Here is a 21,701-nt window from a genome sequence, read left to right as displayed (position 1 = left end):
CTTCCTGTACCATAGATAGTGGAGGAGATAGTGGCAGGCATCGTTGAAAGGATCCCACAGCCTTTCAGTGTCCAGGAGGTGATGGAAAAGTACCCAGTCCTCTATGAAGAGTCCATGAACACAGTGCTGATCCAGGAGGTCATCAGGTAACATTAGGATGTTACTGTGAGATAACCTCACAAACCACCTGCAGGTCTCCTTGATATAATAACTGTTGCTGTAGACTCATGATCAGGGCTTGAAAGATGTGACCAAATGGAGGTGAATTCACATAACCACTGTTAATTTTAAAAACTTCCTTTTGTGCCAGTGATGCGCCATACTGAGATCAGCTGCAGCAAATTAATCGCTCCTGGATTCTTCTCTCCATCTGTTACTTTAATGACTAGTGAATTTGAAATACTCATCCAGGGAGAACAAATGTTTGCAGTTTGGTGATTGTTTGAGACCAGAGAAAGAAAGTGCTGTCTGTGCTAAACTAAAAGCATCTTAGATGATGATCAGCTCACCTCGCAGTCAAGTCTAGTGGCCAGAATAGATCAGTGATACTACCCAGTATAATAGTAACATTATTTCACTTTAGAGGTAAAAAATAATAATAATTAACTGTGTAACCAGTTATGCAGTGAGAGAAATTGTACCCTTCAAAAGCCACAGCCTGTAATCATTCTGTAATAATAACAGTTTCATTTGGTTGTGTGTGAACTGTTGTAGCTGAGGATGTCAGCAACTTCTCTAAAGTGAGTTTGGGAAGCCAGAAATCTCTGAATCTGACACAGAATTGGCTGAGATCAACAGTCTTATCAGCCTCTTGGAAATATATTACGTTCATTTTGTGCTGCCATTTTTTTCTATTAAGGCATGTTGTCCTTATGTTATAAACAAGACCTTTTTCAGAAAATGGAATTATATTTTAGTTCATTTTGTCCAAATTGTCCCTGAAGCATATTGACTAAGATGTGTAACTTAATGCAGCAGTTACTGTGTATATGCAATATCAATAATCAATATTTTGTGCTCTCAGGGTTCTGATCTTAATATTTTTTACATTTTCATTTCCCTCTATGTAATAACGGACTACACAGATGACCATATCTTGAGTATTACTCAATCTGTCGTCAGTTTGAATCTTCAGTACTTGCATAACCTTTATGTCTTTCAGATATAACAAGTTGCTGGCGGTGATCTCTCAGAGTCTCAGTGATATTGTGAAAGCTCTGAAGGGTTTGGTGGTGATGTCCTCTGAACTGGAGCTTATGGCCAACAGCCTGTTCAACAACATGGTACCAGATATGTGGAAAGCCAAGGCAAGACACACACACAGACATACCAGTTATTACTTTTCTGATCTCCGTGTGGAAACCAGGGACCAGTGTCACAACCTCTGTAAAACATCATGTTACATATTAGACACAACCAGCTAATGTATTAGTAGTTGATGAATTGTAAAGATTCATCACAAAATAGGACATATATGTGAATGTATTGTCTTTTGATTACATTTTTAAAAATTACATGAAGTTCACTTCACCTTTTTTTTTCTTTTAGTAATTCTGTAGGCACAGGGATCCACCCTGCCTAAAGAAAAGAACCTTGACCCACACACTTAACAACAACATTCACACAGAAGCCATAAAATACTCATCTGTCACATCTTTTAGGGGATTTTCTTAAGATGATGGAAGCCAAAATGCCAAAGTACAGAATACTACAGTTTGCATTCAACTGGACCGATGTAATGACATCCATCTGTGTTACAATCTGTTCTATTTGACATTTGGAGTGATTTCACTGTGCAGGACGACAGATGAACCTTTGGTGACATTTCTGCCCTGATCTGATTATTACAGGCTCTGCTGTCTAAGAATACATAACTGTGTGTGTCTGTCTCTGCAGGCCTACCCATCTCTGAAGCCTCTGGCCTCCTGGGTGTCCGACCTGCTTCAGAGGATCAATTTCCTGCAGACATGGATCTCTAATGGCATTCCACCTGTCTTCTGGATTAGCGGTTTCTTTTTCCCTCAAGCTTTTCTCACTGGAACCCTCCAGAATTATGCCCGCCGCTCCGGCACCTCCATCGACACAATTGGATTTGACTTTGAGGTCAGACAGTAAGCTGCATGTGTGACAGTCTGTTACTCCCCCACTAGCTTAAAACGTATTAAACTTAAGATTTCTCAGGTGTAACACTACAGATTTAGAGGCTTAATTAACGTCAAACCCAGTCTAAATTGTGTGTATCACATATACTGTCATTTGTTCCTATTATAATTTCTTTGAAACTTTATTTTTCTTTTCTTTTTTGTGATCCTTTCTCCTTCAGGTAATGGTGAAGTCAGCGTCAGAGATAACTGAGAAGCCAAACATGGGCTGCTACATCCACGGTCTATTCCTGGAGGGGGCTCGCTGGGATAATGAGGCAGGTCAACTCACTGAGTCCAGGTCCAAGGAGCTCTACACTGAAATGGCCGTCATCTGGCTGATCCCCAAACCCGACCGCAAACCCCCAACCTCTGGGGTCTACGTCTGCCCCATCTACAAGACCCTCACACGTGCTGGTCAGTATCTTAGCATGACAAGCTTCATCTTTTTTACAGCTAATCTGATTTGTTACATGATTTAGTGCTTGGCTTACACGTTGTTTATTTAGAGATTTATGGAGGGTTTTTTTTGTTAAGGAAGTGGATTAACCCACGACTGTGAAGCTGCTGCTCGGGTTATGAACTCTGTTTGTCAGTGTGACGAGGGTCTTGCTCTAGTGTGTGTGCGCATCTGCTTTTGGTGGTTTTATTACTCACCCAAAATAGACTCCGGTCAGTGTCTTGTTTCACGAAGCTTCTGAAAGTGCTGCTCTGTATTTTCCACCCACAGCACGCAGCCAACACCTCGTGCTGGCACGGTAGACTTCACTCAGAGCAGTGATGGAAAGAAATAAACTGTTTAAATTCCCTCTTTATGTCTGTGTGCTGCTCTGTTTGCTTTTACAGGGACGCTGTCCACCACTGGTCATTCCACCAACTACGTGATCGCGGTGGAGCTGCCAACAGATCACAGTCAGGGACGTTGGATCAAACAGGGAGTCGCTCTCATCTGTGCACTAGACTACTGAGTGGTCCATTTAGTTGGTATAATAAACTGTTTTGTACAACAAAATGAATGAATATTGTCATGTAAGATTATTTACTCTGATAAAATCACTGCTGCTCCTATGGTAACACAAAGTATCCTCTCATGACCATCATTTTTTCTTTAGTCTCATCCATATTTTCTATACAGCCAAGAAATCTGATCATCAGCAGTGACTACGGTTCACTTGATCACTGAATACTGAGCTGAATATCCGTCCTGCTCCTTTAAGGCGGTCACACAGGGCCAGTTGAGAAATATGACTTAACTGAAGGAGGGTGGTGCTTAGACGAACGGTGACAGTGACTGGCCATGTGAGTGAATGCAACCAAAGGACTCCACATCAAAAGGAAACTGAGTCCACCAGAACCAGCGGGATTCCCGCCTCTCTGCTGTTTGTTAAAGGCATTTCTGACTGGAATTGTTTTTGTTTTTTTATGTCATTCAGATGTGCTGAAATACTGGATTTCTTTGAAGAGACAGTCTAGACCGGTAGAGTTGACAGAGCATTTTTTTAAATATAGGCGCGTATTTAAGTTTTTGAGAATAAAAAAAATCGTTATTGTGTGATTCATAAGCTATAGCCTACTGTAGATACAGTGTAAGTGTGTGACTGTGTGGAGTCCTCACAGGGGCTTTGGTGCCCAGGACAGCCAGAAGCGCCAGCGGCGCTCAAGGATTCCTGTCAGCTTGACGCAATTACCGGAGGGCAGCAGGAGTCATCGTATTTACTTTAGTGAATTACGCACGCTTTCCTTTTTCTGAGCACCGCTGGTGACAACAAGCCGGTGTGAACATGCTACAAAATGGAAATGGAAAGGAGACCCCGCTGCAAGCGCCGAAAGCAGAGGCAGAGCCGGACTCCCCGGCTGACAGCCCGCAACAGCAGCAGCCCGCTGCCCCCAACGCCGACAGCAAGGACGCGGACGCAGAGACCACGCAATTCCCCATGCCCGTTTACCCCAAACTGGAGATAAAGCGAAACGCAGTAACGGACGATTATAAGATCTCCAGCCAGGTTCTGGGTTTAGGGATCAATGGCAAAGTCCTTGAGTGCTACAACAAGAAGACAGGAGAGAAGTGCGCACTGAAGGTATACTGGAGTCACCTGACACACACGTTATAACCAGTGAACAGTTTGCACTGTTTATAAAGGGGGTCAATTCAATCGTCAAGACAGAATCAGTAGTACATATACAACTTGTAATAGGCATTTATAAAAATATATTTTAGCTGAATTGAAGACTTTTAGATTTAAATTTAGCCCACTGATGCAAGGGAATATTAACAACTTCAAAAAGAAAATAAAGTTCTGTTATAGTTATAAAGTTTATTACCGAGGTTTGCTTAGTCCATGTAGATCTGATGATCTGTTTGGAATACCAGGCTCCAGTCCTGTATTTTGAACTTTAATGGTGAATCTACATATTTATTTAGATTTAGATCATAAATTGTTCCTTCAAATACAAAGAATTCTAAGTCATAAATGAGGATTTGTTAATTCTGTTATTGGTAGGCTTATATCTTGATACATCATGATTAGAGTTGAAATGCTTAGTCAATTAATCGATTAACAGAAAATTAATCAGCAACTATTTTGATAATTGATCAATCTTTTAGAGCCATTGTCAAGTAAAAACGATAAAATTCTCTGGCTTCAGTTTCCTAAATGTGAATATTTTCTGGTGTATTTAGTCTTCTCTATAAGTAACAGCAATGGACTGTTGACCAAAAGACCAAAGAAAACATTTTAGGTTGCATCTTGGGCTTTGTGAAACTGTTTTTCACCATTTTCTGACATTTAATAAACTAAACAATTATCAATTAATCAAGAAAATAATCAACAGACTAATCAATAATGAAATTGAAAGAGTTGGAACTAGGTTGAAACTGTAGCTTCAAGATCTTTAACCTTTATCGGAGGAGCTGCAAAAAGTGACTTGAATGATCTTCTAGTCACGGTGAACTGAACTTCATTCATACTGTGTGTGTGTGTGTGTGTGTGTGTGTGTATTTCTTAGAGAGCGTGAGTGTAAGGTTGGTTTTCATGTATGTGTGCCTGCTGCTGCTCACATTGGGCTGACATGACATGAACTGTCCATGTTGCCCAGTGAGCTCACATGCTGTATGTGTGGACCTGGACTAAAGCTGGGTGATAAGGACAAAATCAAATATCACAATATTTTTGACCAAATACCACGATATTGTGACAATATTGTGGAGATGACTACTGGTTCTTTCACAAAATATTTACAAATGAGATATTTGACTAAGTGGATAAAGGCCGATAATAGAACAGATAGAACAGTCTTCACTTTACTGTAATGCAGCCTTTAAAACCAGGAAAAGACAACACGCCATATCACGATATTATGATTTCCAAAATCTAAGAGGATATCTAGTCTCATATCATGATATTGATATCATACTGATATATTGCCCCGCCCTAACGTGGAAACAGTTTTCTGGAAGCTCGGCCTATCACTGGATCAGATACAAGTAAAGGGGCACGCGCTCACCCAGCCATATGCTATGACATGTTACACTTCTTCAGAGAGACACACATAGATGTTGAGAGTGACACCTTATCCGGGGTCATTGGAAACTTGGGTACAGCTTCACACACATGTAGACACACACACGCACGGGTCGTCGAGCTGTCACCTGTCACCCCTGGGCCACAGACTCAGAGAGATTTACTGGCTTACAGTAATCCATCTGGATCCGAGCTGCCAAACCGGGCAGCAGCAGTGGCACAAGCAGAGCTGCAGAGCCAGGGCTCGGGGGATAGAAAGAGACAGAAGATGAGAAAGAGAGATAAACTGAAGCAGAAAATAGGCAGTCAGAAACAAAAAGATGAAAGGCCGAGAGGGATAGGATGCTTGATAGCATCATGTCAAAACAGGAGACAGGAGAAATGACAGCAGGGAGAATGACAACATGTATGTGGCTGGAAAATCTTCAGGCTTCTTGCTGAATTCAATTTGAGTTTGTTTTTTTTTCATGTCAAAGGGTTAGGGATATCATGTCAAAGCAACATTTGTAAGAAGACACTGAGCTGTTTACATGCTGCCGTGGCACAAGAACACGTTTTATTCGAAACTTTTTGTTGGCTACTTAGAAGCCATGACAGCATCCTCGCTGCCGCACAGATTTCAGCTTCCACTCAGAGAAAACCAACAGCATTTCAGGGTGACCCCACCTGAGAGGAAGTCCCACAAACACAGCACACTCAGCTCAGAAACCTGTTAAAAGGTTTTAAAGAGGACAAAGGAAACACTCGTGAAATCATAATCTGCCCTCTGTTGTAGCTCTTACTGCTGTCTCAGTAAATGGGATTGTTCTGGTCCTGCCAACACAGTTGCTTCACCGAAACCTGATAGAGTTCTTATCCTACTGTATTTCCACTCAGGATAATTTATGACTTTCCAAGCATTTTTTTAATCTCAAGGCAAATATAAAGCAAAAGGAAACAGTGTTTGATGTGGAAGGGGTGAGGAGAGTTGACCAGCTCACTGGCTTTTTAATTAAGAGTTGCTCTGAGCGTTAAACGTAATGGATGGGTATAGGTTTAATCCACTTTGCAGCAGAGCTGGAGGGGAGCCATCCTTTTAATGTAATTCAGTTACAGTCATCAGGATTCTTTTAACTTGGATTTGTCTGACTCCTGGGAGGAGAGGGAGGTGGGAGAGCCCTGTCTTGCACACCAGTCCTCCCACCAAACACTGCCGTCAACCACTAAAACCATCACGAGCTGATATTTGGCCGGTGAATGTTCCATTTTAGCATCTGCGCTGCCTTCCAGCTTAGCGCACAGGCTTCCATTCATAGTCAAAACCTTCCCTTCGACTTGTTTGTGTGTGTTCACCTCTGCGGTCAGCCTGTTGGCATGCTTGTTTCACATCTGGGTTTCCTCTGGGAGCCACAGAGACCAAACTGTCAAAGTAATCCTCAGTGGTTTGGTAAGACAGACACTGCATGGAAGATCTTGATTTTGAAAAGTGCGCAGCAGGTTTGCTCCAGGAAGCCGGTGCTGTTAAAGAAGTAAATCAGTCTCCATTGACTCTCAGGCTTTAGCTGCTTGTTGGGCAATTCAAGATCATTATCTGCTTTGATTGTAACATGGAAGACACATGCTGGGTAATGAATGCAGCAGCAGGTTTTAGTTTTTTAGACACATTAACCTTTGTGGTTGTTTTTTTGTTGGAGCATGTGTTGGTGTAGATCACTCCTGCTTTCTGTTCAGCTTATACAAAACAGGAACTTTATTTTTTACCCAGTTGGGACAGTCACCGGGGATTTTACTTTCAATTCACTGACACTTTGTATGTAAAGTACACTACAGTTTAGTGATGTAATAGAAAATCTTCAAGTAAAAATACATCTTGGATGGGTTTTTCTTTTGTATTAGTTGTAAATTTACATAGTAATTTGTAGGTTCAGTGAGTTTTCAACACTTTTAAAAAACTTTCATAGATATAGAATACAGCACAAAGCTACATAGCTTTTAGAAATTCATCCATGTTTCTTGTTATTTTTAAAATCAGTACCAAAAAAGCAGCAAAAATACATACAATCTATTTTGCCTGTGAGCTAAATCTTATAACCTCCATTGTTATTACTGCACACAGCAGGTATAGAACAATCATTAGAACGATAATGTATATTATCAGTCACAGTTTAACTAGCCCACTTTGCTGTAAACTTTATGAGCAGCACTTTATTGGTAGGAGTTGTAAAGATAAACCACCTTTTTATCAAGATATACAGACCAGTGCTGCAACAGCCTCTAATATTAATACAATGTAAACATGTAGGAGCGTGTGTGTGTGTGTGTGTGTGTTAGTGGTGTTAAAGTCTGTGGGCTGTATCAGGTAAAGGTGCGTGTGTCTCAGTGTGTGTTACCACCTCCTGGAACACAGACGTGATAGGTTTAGAGGAGTGTGAGGAAGCAGATGATTGGTTTAGAGCAGGATCAGGGGCAAGCGTGTGTTTAGTCTCCATGATGTCGCCTCACATATGAAAAGAGTCCATCAGAAGATTAACTCCGTCTCTCAGTCATCTCTCCGCCTCCCTTGTAGTGTTTTATGTCTATGTTTAATCCACGCAGTCCTCTTTTATTACAGCCAATTCTCTAGTCAGTGCAGGAAATTAAGGAAACTGGCTCACATGCTGACTGCTCAAATTAAAGTCATAAAACTATAAATGACATAGCAGAAACAAACCTTCCCAGTGCTTCACTCATAGTTAAGCTCAGTGGGTGAGGCCGAACAAAATAAGGCACACATAGTAGTAGCTGAGACACATAAGTCACCGGAAACCCACAACTTCTACTTTCAACACCCTTCTGTGCACTGAAACACTCGGCCCTCACTTCCTCTTCCACAGTAGTGAGACAGCTAAGTTACAGATATGAGTTGTCGTTTCTGATAGTCTGACTTAGGAGTTTCCAAGAAATGTGAAAGTTTTTTTTTATTTCCATCCACACAACTGAATCTGAATTTTGGTAAATATTCTGTCCACATTTTAAAGTCCGTGAGTCAGCCCCTCTGTGTGTTATGTACTCCAGGCTTGATCTGTGACCAGGCCGGCCTTGTGAACAGCAGGAGATCACTCCATCACTGTCACATCCAAAAATACACTCTGACTCAAGATGTGTGCTATGTCAAGGTCTGCCACCTGCTGTGTGTGTGCGCGCGTATGCTTATGACAAACACACATCCTGACGCGTGACCAGGCTTTCTTCAGGACTGCATGGATGTCCTCAGCTTACACTGAAGTGAAGACAGTCAAAAACTATTATTATATTATGAATATTGTAGTAATTATTTTCTTATCTACACAACAGGAGGCTCACTTTTCACTAAACTAAAACAAGACATGTCATAAAATATGTTGTTACGGAGCAACCATCAGATAAAAGTTACAGCAAGTAAAAAAGTATTGTTTCATTAGGGTAACAAAGCACAGAGATCAACAAAACCACCAAAAAAAAGTTAATTTCCATGTCGACCAAATGCTTTAAAATGAGTTTAAATTTATGACACGATGCTGTAAGTTTGAGGAATCTTAGATGCTGGAGTAGGCCTCGGTGATGAGGTTAAAGGTGTACTCCAGCAATTTAATATTTTACTTCCATGAAGATGGGGCGACTCACAAGTGTCAGATTATAAAAACAATTTAAAAAAAAAAATGTGAAAAAGTGGCAGACGCTGATATCCTGACTTTTAATCTCAAACTCATCCTACTGCATCCTACATTTCCCTACATGCAACTTGAATTCACCTGTCATTAGGTTGCCTCTGCCTGCTAAATGCCTACTACTGTCAAACTCCACGCCTCCAGTTTGTAATGCAAGCTTTCTGTTCAAAATTTTAAGTCTCAAGGCCCAAAAGCAAGTATCCCCGATGACATCATCTGACCCCCTTATCACATCATCAGGGTTATTTTTTTGTATAAAAAATTATTTTTGTGTATAAAACTGGTGGAGTGCCCCTTTAATACCTTACCATACTTTGTTTTTAATTGTAGAAACTAATGTTTTCCTGTTAAGCATTACATTAAAGTAGACCAAACTCATATGTGTGACAAAAGCTTCAATAACTTTCTCTGTTTTTAATCACAGCCTGCTCCAGATATTAATTTGGACAGCATGATAACATGATAAGATCATATCATCACATATGATTCCCCTGAAAGCCTGTAACTGTTTGATAATTATCAACCAGAAATGTATCTGTTTAGTTCATCAGTCCTGTAATACACTGAAAATGTATCTTCTTTTCATTGCTTTCCCTCTGCGTCTGCCAGATTCTCTACGACAGTCCCAAAGCGAGGCGAGAGGTGGAGCTTCACTGGAGAGTATCAGGCGGACCGTACATCGTTCGCATCCTCAGCCTGTATGAGAACATGCATCATGGGAAAAAGTGCCTGCTCATCATCATGGAGTGGTAGGATCCTCTATTAGCCACACAGACTGTATCACCCCTGTACACATGATTTACCCACCTTGACCTGCCTGCATCATTTCTTTGACAACCATTTAGTGTTTTTTTCATTACTATCCAGTTAAAAACCATTTGCTATATCTCTGTGTATTAAAGGTTGTATTAGCTATTTGTTTGTAGTATTTAAAACCCATTAATTATCTGAAATGAAACGTTACAAAGCTTAAATCAATTCCTGAAAACTTTGAAAACATGTCCTGCTGTATTAAATCAGGCTTCTATCAAGTTTCAATTTCAAAATAGACAATTAATCATGTAATGACTGCAATTTTCATAAATCACAGGTTTGAGAGGGAGTAGAGATCTTGACAGGATGATGTGGATTCGTCTAACAAAATCTTTTTGAAAAAGTCTCAATAGAGAAGTGACATGTTTTTTGTGAAGTAGAGAAGAGGAAGTTACTGGTCCTTTGCGCTTTTCCACTGGAAAGTTTCCATTTGTTTTGTAATAAATTAAGAACACCAGCTTCGTAGTGAATATAGACTTGTAACATCCAGTCATATCCATGAATGAACTCACTCTGTGATTTTTGCATCACCCTGGCAGTCAAACAAACTAAAGGTGATTTTCCACATGTGGTTTCCTGTTGTTAACTGAAAATATTAGTTATTGTTTTTTTTCTAGCATGTTGAGAAGGCCACAAAGTGAAAATTGATGCTTTAAGCTTCACAGATGGGTGTCATTATTCTTGTAGAATAAAAAAGGAAGTTTTTATGTGAATCACATATATAATTTTATGAGACAGGAGCTGTGGAAATCTGGTAAGGAAATCAGAAAGGATTTAATATTTCCAGGTGGGGCTGTTTCCTGTCTGTTAGTAAGCTACTTTTCCATATGTGGTTTCTCTCTGTTGACTAAAACAACAGTTGTTTTTTCCACTGTGTTGAGAAGGTGAGAAGGTTATCAGTGTCATTATAGTGAACAGTTTAGTAAGGACATTTGTTTTGCAGATATATCTAACTATTATCACATAAAATATAGTGTAGTGTTTGTGTGCGTCCGCAGTGACAAAACACAAGCTCCATACTACTGAGGGCAGAAAACTAATACATGCTAAAGGTCAGTCATAAGACCTGAAACTGACGAGACAAAGTGTAGACGTCTGCACTGATGGAACAGATAGAGAGACAGAATTCCATGTGGGCTTCACATGTCATTGACAGACCTGATAGCGAACATGCTTAGGTGTGAGTGTATGGTCTTCTTCTCCACTTGTCAATGGGGAAAAAACACATAATAATTCAGTTGAAAGGAGATAAACTGCAGAGGGATGAGAAATGAAGCTCATCTCCGGAATTTTAAACAGTGACTAAAGGGCTCTCATCATGGCATTTATTGACACAGCAGCTGTTTGTGTTGAACTGTATGTAATGACCTTGTATGTATGTGTGTGTGCGCTCTCAGTAATCTCCCTGTTTCCTGTATGAGCGAGGGTCAGAGGAGGACGGCATTAGAGCCCGCTGCAGATAGTCAGCTCAGCACACAATCGCACGCACATTTCTCTCTCTCCCTCTGGGCTATCTCCTCATCTGTGTGCTCATGCACCACAAAAAGTACGCTCTTACTTAATGCAGCTTAAACGCACGTCCACGTCACATCGAGCACAAACACATCTTCGTAGGAACAGAAGGGAGAGTTTCAGGCATCGGTGACGGCTGTTTTATGTGTGGCTGTGAAAGCGAAGGAGTGGGAAACATAAACATCTGCTTCTGAAACTGAGCATTTACGGTGTTTGAACTTTTAAAGAATCAGGTCACAGGTTGCAGTTGTGAAATGTAAAATAGACTCACTGCAGTCATATATATTTATTGCTTAATGGAGGAATTGTTGTACGGTGAATAAATGAGACAAATGGCAGCCATATTACTGATAGAGTTTGTGTTTGTCAAAATAATGAGATATCATTTCACATAAAACCCTAAAGGTTTGTTTCAGTAAGAAGGTTTTGCTGCTTTCCCATCCCTTCCTCTTTGATCCACTTTTAGCTTTCACTCAGTATTTTTAGAGCTTTACTTTCACTTATCGTTTCTCTTTGCTTGACACTGAAAGCTTTGCCTCTGTTGAAGGTGAAAGACGTGTTCGTGCTCTAAATCAAAATCCCTCCAACACAGTGCAGAGGCAGGCAGACGTTCACAGCAGATAAATCAGTTTGTCAAAGTGATTGTAGAAATGTTTTATTGTTGTTAGATGCAATTAGGTGAGCACCACTTTCTGATAAGTCACCCTTTATAAAGGGTTTAAAATGAGTTACAAATGGTAAATAAATAATTTATTAATGTGTTATAGATCTGTTATAAATCATGAAGAATCTCTCTTGCTGGTGAGTCATCAACAATCAAGCCATTAATGAAGTTACTAATAAAGAGTTTAGAGTTTCTCACTTTCTTAGTAGATTATCTTTAATTATGAATCCATCAACCCTGCAGTTATAAATGTTAATGAGTTTTAAAATAAATGACTTGTTGTCCAGATGCCCTGCGGCTGATTTCCAGAAGGTCAGAGTTAAAATGTTGCAATGGAGGTGTCTTCAAGATGTATTAAATAGATAAAAAGACAAAGAAAGTGTAATGTGCCTTTTGTGCAAATATTAAGTAATTTCTGTGGTCATTTCAGCTGATGTTTTAATTGTCTTTTTTGCAAACCATCTTCAGTCTACTTGTCACCAGTGAACTTGACCTGTTATACAGTAACTGTTGCGTTTTGTGTAGATGCAGATGTATAAAAAAAAACCAAAACACTCTATTAGTTCCATTTCTAATGTATTACTAAACACGTCACTAACGAATGTAGCAAACGTGTAACATATATTTTGGTAAAACAGTTTGAAAATATTCTTCTTACATTTCTTTCTGCAGAAGCCAGATTTTTGAAAACAAGTTTTTGTAAATATCAAAATGAGGAACTAGCATTGCTCTCTCTGAAAGCTTTATTAACTTTATCTATCAGCATCAATAAATTAATCAAAGTTGATGTGTGTGTGTGTGTGTGTGTGTGTGTGTGTGTGTGTGTGTGTGTGTGTGTGTGTGTGTGTGTGTGTGTGTGTGTGTGTGTGTGTCCAGTATGGAGGGAGGAGAGCTGTTCAGCAGGATCCAGGCCAGAGGAGACCAGGCCTTCACTGAGAAAGGTGAGAAATGATGAATGTGATGGATTCTGTTATAAACACATCACAGGATGTTAAAGAGAAAGAATGCACCATTATTCAAATATACAAGGCAGAGTCTTGAATTACATTAGCACAGAACAGAATATATGTTGTGTTCCTTTCTTTTACATGATGCCTTGCTGCATTGGTGTCTCTTGTTTTGTAATATTGGAATTGTTTCTGGTTTGAGAGAGTGTGTTTTCCTCTTTTCCTCCCAGAGGCATCTGAGATTATGAGGGACATCGGCACGGCTATCGATTTTCTCCACAACATGAACATTGCGCACAGAGACATCAAGGTGATCAAGATTACCACCAGAATCATTTAGTAAAAGAACATGATCATTCCTGGGCCATTAAATGAAATAATGTCGTGTTCTGCCTCCTTTAACAGCCCGAGAATTTGTTGTACACGTCGAAAGACAGAAACACGGTCCTCAAACTGACAGACTTTGGCTTTGCTAAGGAGACCACGCTACACAACCCTCTACAGACCCCCTGCTACACACCGTACTATGTGGGTAAGTTGCATTACTTTAATTTTCCAAAGATCATTTTGGCATCCTGAAAGATGGACTGGCTGTGGGAAGGCTTGGAAACAGCGTAATGTCCTGTAAATTTAATAGACTTTGACAAGGAAAACATAAAAGCTGCTGAGTCGTTTTTTTGTCAATGCTGTAAAACCCTGATCTCCATTTGTGTATTATTTCTGTTCCTCTCTGTGTGTGTGTGTTGCCACTGATAAGCTCCTGAGGTTTTGGGTCCGGAAAAATATGACAAGTCATGTGACATGTGGTCTCTGGGCGTCATCATGTACATTCTGTGAGTACTGGGTGTGTGTGTGTGTGTGTCACCACCAGTGTGTTTGCATGATGCACACTATACTATATATGGATACGTTCAAACAAATACCAGGTGAATCTTTTTCCTCACCATATTTGCTTCTGTAGGTTGTGTGGCTTCCCTCCGTTTTACTCCAACACGGGTCAGGCCATTTCTCCCGGGATGAAGAGGAGGATCCGGATGGGTCAATATGAATTCCCAAACCCGGAGTGGGCTGATGTGTCACAGGAAGGTGAGAGTCCCCAAACAACACCAGCACAGGCCCTGTCCACACTGATGCCTTTACAGTTGGACATACTTATTTTCTTCTACATGTTGGACTTCTATCTTCAGTGACACAGAGTTTTACACACCTAAACATGTCAACTTTCAAAACATGTATATGTTACGGAAAATCACCGGCGTCATTTTTGCCGGATGGTGAGAAAACAGACACAGTTGAGTTCTTCCTCGTGGCAGGAACATCAAGAAATAGGTTCAAATTCCTTCAAATCTGCTTTAAAACAATACTCACATGCCCATGTGTACCCTTAGAGAGTTATCAGTTGCTACAATCATTCCTCCTGTCAATACTGGCCTTGAAGGAATCTCTTTTTTTTTGACGGGGTTCCAGTGTAAACCCACAGTCCTCGTTCTGAAGACTGGAAAAATGCATCCTCAAGTTTCACCAAAGCTAATATGACCCTTCAACAGTCTCTGGATTTAACCAAATCAAGTGGGACGTCTTCTAAAAATAGTCTTTTTGGCCAGAAATTCTCTCGTTTCACTGTCCCACTGCAAGGAAACACTGTTCGTCCACACACATGAAGTAAAACAACTGTAAATTTAGAGGATACCTAATTGTTTTGTCTAAGACTGCTGAAGCCACATACATGTATAGGTTTTGTATATATAAGCGTATACTATAATATACTATAATATTATAGTATTAAACACAAAATATGTGATTATGTGAGAGTCAGAAGTGACAGAAGTGAGCTTGAGCCTGCTGAGAGCAAACAGATTAATCATGGAGTCTCTTGAAATGATCTATCCAACATCAATTCAGATGACGGTGGTAATGCACAATTACGTTGTTCTCCAAAATTAAAGAAATGGAAGAAAAAATTAAACTGATTCAAATGATCTGTGTCAAAGAAGCCTGCTTGACATGTGAACAGTCATCAGTGTGGACAAGGCCACATGTAAAGATTAAAACACACTCAAAAAACAGGAAACCACGGAAACCATAATGTTGCAGTTTTTCTGACCAGATTTCCTGACCTAGTCAAAGATGTTCTCACACAGAAACCGAGAGTATAAGATCATCTGCAGACGAAGATGTCACAGCTGGTTTGTGCTTTTAAATCAGTTCATCGTGGTGCATTATCACCTTTTTCATTTTCACGTGCACTTACCTGAGTTGGGTTTGTGTACACAGACAATATGTTTCAGCTTTAATGCCTCTGGAGGTCACTCCAGTTCATGTCCCTCCCACACTAACCGACCATATGTCCTCGCACTTTCCTCAAGTTTTACATTTTAAAAAATTACAACAAATTATTATGCCCAAACTCCTCTAAGAGACATCTTGAAATCAACTCAGAGACATCAGCCAGCTGGTGTTCTGTATGCTTGACTCTATGCACACATTGTCATAGTTCTATTTTTTCCACTCAATCTCACTCTTCTTCCTCACTCTCAAATAATCATATTTGCTGTGTAAGTAGGCCAACCTGTCCCTGAGACCAACACAGCTTTACGAGACACAAGATTTGCATGTGTGTGTATGTATGTGTGTGTGTCTTGCTACCATTAAATTATCTTTGCATTGGCTTCGCTCTCCCAGGAAAAGATCTGATCCACCAGCTACTAAAGACTGACCCTAATGAGAGAATGACCATCACTCAATTTATGAATCACCCCTGGATCAATGTAAGTGTCACATACAGACACCACAACATTGTACACTCCCTGTACTGCTTCCTGTTTGTGCAACATGTCAGTGCATCTGTTTGCACATATCTTCATGAGCATGCGTGTGTGTTTGCGCTCTGCAGCAATCCATGGTAGTTCCCTCCACTCCGCTCCACACCACCCGGGTCCTGACTGAAGACAGAGAGATGTGGGAGGACGTGAAGGTCAGAAGTGCAACGACACTGACCCCCTGTGGTCACTGGTTGACATTACAATCTGTCACTTATGGGTTATCAAAGCTTTAGGTTGGCATTAAGTGTTACAGGGGTACTCCTGCAGTTTAGCATTACATTTCCATAAAAAGTGAGAGACAGGTTTTAAAAAGAAGAGTCCAAATCAAAGCAGCATGGCTGAATCTGAATCATCCTGATGTTTAGTCCCTATGATAGGTTAAATTCCAAGATGATGAATCCCGCACCTCTCATGAAACTTGTTTAGCATTTTTCATTAGATACTCCATGCATGGTAAATTCCCACATCTGTCAAACTCAAAACACTTAGATGCACTGATGACGATGTCATCATTGTGGTTATTTTCCTGAAACTTTAAAAATCTCCTGTTAGAGCCACAGAAACATAATACAACTGTATTTACAGGAGTGCTCCTCATGACTTGAAAACTGATCTTCATGTGTAATCTGTGGACTGCCCCTTTAATTAGATAATTGGCACATTAAAGCCAAAAAAGAAAAACTGTAGATGAAGAATATTTACTTTGTTGACTGAATGAAACTATTTTTTTCAAGCCATTATAGTTTTTTTTCAACTTTACTTGCACAGTGGAACTTTCAATGGGTTTAACTCCAACAACAGTAACAAAGTAATATATCTCGAGGTAGTTCACAGATCATAATACATCATTAAAGAAAGAAAAATAAAAAAGCGAAGGTAAACAAAATTAAATAAATTACAAATCAAATTCATTATATATAGGGCTCTAGTTTTCACACAGACAGAAAGTTTGTCTCTCTGTTTTACAAATGAAACAAATTAAAATGTTTCAAAATTTAGTTTTTTCGTTACCTCCTTGATGGTTCCCTGATGACCACCAGGGGGCAGCAGTGGTCACAGTCTGGTCTACACAGTGAGTTTCTTTAGTTTAACATTTACCACACACATACAAACACAAAAGAGCTAGTTTGTGCCAATCTTCTCAACTCTTTTCACCTGGTTTACACAAAGAAATGTGTTTGAGGAACAGGAACGCTGTTTGCTCACACAGAGTCACTGTGGGGCGACTTCCACAGTGCTGTATGAAATGTCTCAATCAGGCAACTACATATCACATCAACTATTTCCAGTGGCTGTAAATGTGTGCAAAAATCGTGAATATAACGGCACATTCCTTCACAGCAGCTGAATGTGCAAGTTTGAAGAGATATGGTATGAAAAGACATTTCTCTAAAATGATACACACACAATACATCAGTGTTAAGTTCTGCAATGGGCACTGCTTGGTTGCGTAAATATTTCACGTATTGCACTTTCAAAACAACCACTTCTCGAAAAGCAGAAAAATGAGGTTACATTCTTACTACATACTAGACAGTATGGATCATGACTGACAAGTGGCCTCCTACTATGAATCATAAAGGATTAAGACACTGACTGTTAACATTTCTAGGCTCCAGTTCACAGACCAGTCTGACATTTTAAGACAGTTTAAGGCCTATTTTGGCTCCAGCCTCTCTTGGCCTCAGCCAGTGATGACTCGACCATTTCCCAACTTATAAAAATGTTTCCAGACAGGTTTTTCTCTGCCCTGCCCATATTTGATTTTCCCCCTGTTCTAAAAAGAATTGAGTGAATATATTACTGTATAATATGTATAGCCCTTAAAGCTGCACTAATCAGTATGTCTATATGAATGATGAAACAAACCATTATGTGTAATGTGAGAGGGGTTGCTCATAGTGACAAACCCACAGAAAACTATCACCAGACTTCAGTTTTCCTCAGCTCTAGGGAGCGTTTTAGCGTCTTTCAGCTCTTCTTTTGTTACTAGTAACTTTACTGTCTCATCAACCTTGTTTTTTTTTTTTAGCAAGAAGCTCAGATAAACCTGTTGTATCCTACCTGTCAAGCACCAAACAGAAGACAGACAAAGTTAGCAACTAGCTGGTTAATGTAGCAAGGAATGTATCTGCTAAAGAGCCAGATATTTCCCTCAGGAATTGGTGGAGACCAAAACAGAGCTTAAAGGAGAGTGGATATTCGTCAGCTGGCTAGAAACATGACTCAAAATGAATGATTATGTTTCTCTGTGTCTTTATAAGGTGATAATATGTCAGTTTTGTGTTTACAGCTTGTGGCACTATGGCCAGAAAAAGTGGCCAGATATCAGTTAAGGCTAATATGCACTGATCAGTCAAATCTTTTCGATACTGAAGTGTAAAAGTACACAGGGATGTCAATCATTTAGAAACTTCTAAAGTACCAATTTAAAGTCATGTTACATTTACAAGGTTGGGTTAAGAATAGGACTCTATTTTAAGATGTACTTATTACAGATTTGTGCTGGTATAGCATATTCTCTGCCCTCTGTGATATAAAACTGGAGTCTAATGCACCAAACTAACACATCCTGCCACCTTGACCCCTGCCCTGTCTCACACAGGAAGAGATGACCAGCGCTTTAGCGACCATGCGTGTGGACTACGACCAGGTGAAGATCAAGGATCTCGACACCTCCAGCAACCCCCTGCTCAACAAGAGACGCAAGAAAGCTGCTGCAGGGGCCAAGAGCGGGTCCACGGTCTGCCAAAGTCAGTGAGACACAGAGGTGCGGCAGGTGGAAATCCAGTAAAAAAAAAAACACAAGACGATGAAGGAAAAGTTAATGTGTGCAGGAATGGATCACGTAGACACCTGCTCAGGACTGTATAAAGTGGACGTGGAGGAAGTGTTCTGGATAAAGGGACAACATAAGAACAACAGAAAGTCACACCTGGACATTAACACGACCTATCAATATATGACATCACCTGTGTGTCCTGCCAGTGGTAGCTCACGGCAGGCCCATCTGTTTCTATCTGTTTTTATGTACTGTATGTATGTAATTTTTAGGTCTTTTCCTGTTTGTAAGAGAGTGTCTGAAGTATTTGTAGTGATAATGTATTGCGTGTTTGAGTGCTGGGTCTCCTATTTGAGATCTCCTTTATATCTATGCACTAGTGTGCAGATCACACGCAGACAGACGAACCAACTAGAACACTCATGATCCCCTGTATTGTCTTAATATTGTCTGTCTTTTGCTGCCTTCCTTACAAGGTTTAAAGCAAAGTCTGACACTGACTGACGTGACTATATCTTTGACAGTAAAATTTAGCCTCCATGATGACCCAAGGGAGCCTTTTTCCATTGACGCAACAATAAAATAGCCTCACACACTTACTACCAAATGGTATATTTAAACACAATGTCACTGCCGATCAACATTGCGTCCCCTTAATGCGGCCATGAGAGACAGTAAACAACTTGCCTGCTTCCTGCCAGTATGAGGCCAGAGAACTTGACATAAGCCACAATGGGGTAAGGTTTGGTTGAGAGACATGGCTGAGTTGTGACACTTTTTTTCTTGAGAAAGGTCTTTTGTGTATGTGTGTGTGTTTATAGGGGTTGAGTAAAATGCTTCCAGTAAATAGAGGGCCACAGTTTCCCTTAATATGAAGACATGAGTAAGACAGTGCAGCCTTTACTAAATGGGAAGTTCATCTGTAAGGTATATATGGTTGTAAATAAAACTTTCTAAAGTAAAGCTGGAGTGTTTTTGCTTGGACCTTGGAGCCATTGTTTTTGTAATCGTGCCTTTCAGGCTTTGTGAGGCCGCTATAAATAGCAGCAGTGGAGTCGTTATTTGGGACGCAGCCATCTGACTTGGTGTTCTACTGGAAAAGGTCAACATTATTATGTTTAGATTATATGGTAAGAACCTTTCCCCTACTTTTGATCACATGGTCCCCATGCAGTATTTAGGGGACGGAGTGGGAGGAAGCTCATCATAAGAACTACTTGGCTTCCTCGCTGTAAATATGGGAGGTCAGCCATGATTAGACATGGTTCAAATAGAGCATGACCTCTCAGCTGTTGTTTGCTGTTCCATGTCTTTGAAAGACAGAAAACAATAAGACTTCTTCAAATAAGACAGTGTTTGTGGGTGGAATTGACCAGCACGTTGCAAATGATAATGTTTCCTCATCGGAAGGCTTTGGTAGGTATTTTTCCATTGTTAGTCAGCCATTTTGTGGCACCAAGCCCAATTTTGATGTGTCACTAATATGTTGAAACAACACTGCCTCTTCCTTTTGTGTTATTCCGCAAAAGTTGCCCATCTTCACCGGGAACAGAGATTCACAATCACCAAACTGCTGAGCAATAACATACAGAGGGGATCAACACACAACACCCTTTAGGTCAGAAGTCAGCAGTTAGGTTTAGTCATGGAGCAGATGTTCTCAGCTGTATTCACTCTGGAGTTTTACAGATTCTGTTTAGACTGAGGGATATATTTTGAATTTTGTTTGTTTTGTTTGAATTTTTTATTCATTTGGGAGTGAAATGTATTCATAAAAATGTTTGATGCTCTTTTCAGTAAAGCTCCAGTGCAGGTCCTGGTGTGTGCAGCAGCCCTGTACAGACCACTAAATGAAAAGAGAAATGATCTCTTCAATTGATTACGATAAATAAAGGCTACAGTCAAAATCAGCACCTCCTGATATCAGACATCATATTTCATTGCGCAAATGTCAGTAGTATGAGCTGTGAAATATCCTGGCATCTGGGGCACAAGTATCAATTATTACATGGTAATATGAGACTATTTTCAATTGATTTACACGGCTCTTTATTGATGTATTCATGATAGCTTTATGAAAAATGCTTAAAAGTTTTTAAGTACACATATCTTTATCTTAAGGAGCGAAATACTTCTCCTGGAGACATTAGGTCATATTAGTTGGTCTCAAGTTTTATGCAGTACGGGACAATTTAAAATATGTTATCTTATACTCGGCTCTGAGAGACAGGTCTGACTGGTATGTTAGTGAGTGTGCGGGGTCGAGCTGCCTCAGGCTTGGGTGGGGAGTGGGCGCGGAGAGGGGGTTGATCACATTGCCCTTTAAGGAGGAATGTGTTGAAGGTCAGTTGAGAGCCATCTGACTTTCAACTGTTTCCTCTCCTCTCTGTCATGTTCAATCTGAACCACTGTGACACCTTTCATGCCTCTTGTTTCTGTATGTTGGTCTTTGTGTCGGTCTCAGCATCTCCCTGATGTCTCTCTTTCCTCTATCTCTTATACTGTATACGTGTGTGTGTGTGTGTGTGTGTGATTGTCTTGTTAATCCACAGATGTGCAGTCAGAGGCCTTGTGCTTAACAATTAGTGTCATCATTATGATAGGCTGCTGATAAGGGTATCATCACTACCACTGAAATAGCCTTGAGTAATACAGACAAGTCATGTGATATTTATGTTATCTCAACGGAGTCACAGTGCGGGCAGGTTTGTGTGTGTGTGTGTGTGTTTGTGGTTTCTCCACCCATCAATACATATATGATTCATTAGCATTGAGCTCACAAGATTAGACATCAAGTTTTTGTGTCCACGGGCCTCTTGGTGGTCTCCATCAGT

The 21,701-nt window shown here is 40.2% G+C and overlaps 2 protein-coding genes across 4 annotated transcripts in view; both read left to right on the top strand.

The window, feature by feature from the left end:
* Positions 1 to 3,157, top strand: part of dnah1 (dynein, axonemal, heavy chain 1) — a 34,450-nt gene extending 31,293 nt beyond the window's left edge. For all 3 annotated transcript variants that reach the window (XM_042406303.1, XM_042406301.1, XM_042406302.1), the window contains exons 75-79: positions 16 to 146; positions 1,163 to 1,307; positions 1,897 to 2,103; positions 2,324 to 2,558; positions 2,988 to 3,157. In XM_042406303.1, the coding sequence (XP_042262237.1) occupies positions 16 to 146; positions 1,163 to 1,307; positions 1,897 to 2,103; positions 2,324 to 2,558; positions 2,988 to 3,109 (840 nt within the window). In that variant the 3' untranslated portion in view covers positions 3,110 to 3,157. The remainder of the gene's footprint in view (positions 1 to 15; positions 147 to 1,162; positions 1,308 to 1,896; positions 2,104 to 2,323; positions 2,559 to 2,987) is intronic.
* A 15-nt stretch (positions 3,158 to 3,172) lies between these two features.
* On the top strand, positions 3,173 to 19,830 carry mapkapk3 (MAPK activated protein kinase 3). The gene is made up of 10 exons (XM_042406310.1): positions 3,173 to 4,219; positions 9,937 to 10,076; positions 13,193 to 13,257; positions 13,494 to 13,573; positions 13,669 to 13,795; positions 14,021 to 14,096; positions 14,225 to 14,349; positions 15,946 to 16,031; positions 16,157 to 16,237; positions 18,691 to 19,830. Exons 1-10 carry the CDS (start codon positions 3,923 to 3,925, stop codon positions 18,844 to 18,846), a joined length of 1,233 nt encoding a protein of 410 aa, XP_042262244.1. The 5' UTR covers positions 3,173 to 3,922; the 3' UTR covers positions 18,847 to 19,830.
* The last annotated feature ends 1,871 nt before the right edge of the window (positions 19,831 to 21,701 follow it).

This window comes from Thunnus maccoyii, chromosome 3, assembly GCF_910596095.1.
Source record: "Thunnus maccoyii chromosome 3, fThuMac1.1, whole genome shotgun sequence".
Lineage (NCBI taxonomy): Eukaryota > Metazoa > Chordata > Actinopteri > Scombriformes > Scombridae > Thunnus > Thunnus maccoyii.
Note: the sequence above shows the minus strand (reverse complement) of the source record. Positions and strands in the feature narration are given on the sequence as shown.

What these genes read in the sequence shown, in the direction of transcription:
- mapkapk3 (XM_042406310.1), top strand. Translation starts at nt 3,923, where the DNA reads ATGCTACAAAATGGAAATGGAAAGGAGACCCCGCTGCAAGCGCCGAAA. An exon ending in TTGCGCACAGAGACATCAAG is followed by an intron (nt 13,574 to 13,668) that starts GTGATCAAGATT and finishes CTCCTTTAACAG; the next exon opens with CCCGAGAATTTGTTGTACAC. An exon ending in AGATGTGGGAGGACGTGAAG is followed by an intron (nt 16,238 to 18,690) that starts GTCAGAAGTGCA and finishes TGTCTCACACAG; the next exon opens with GAAGAGATGACCAGCGCTTT.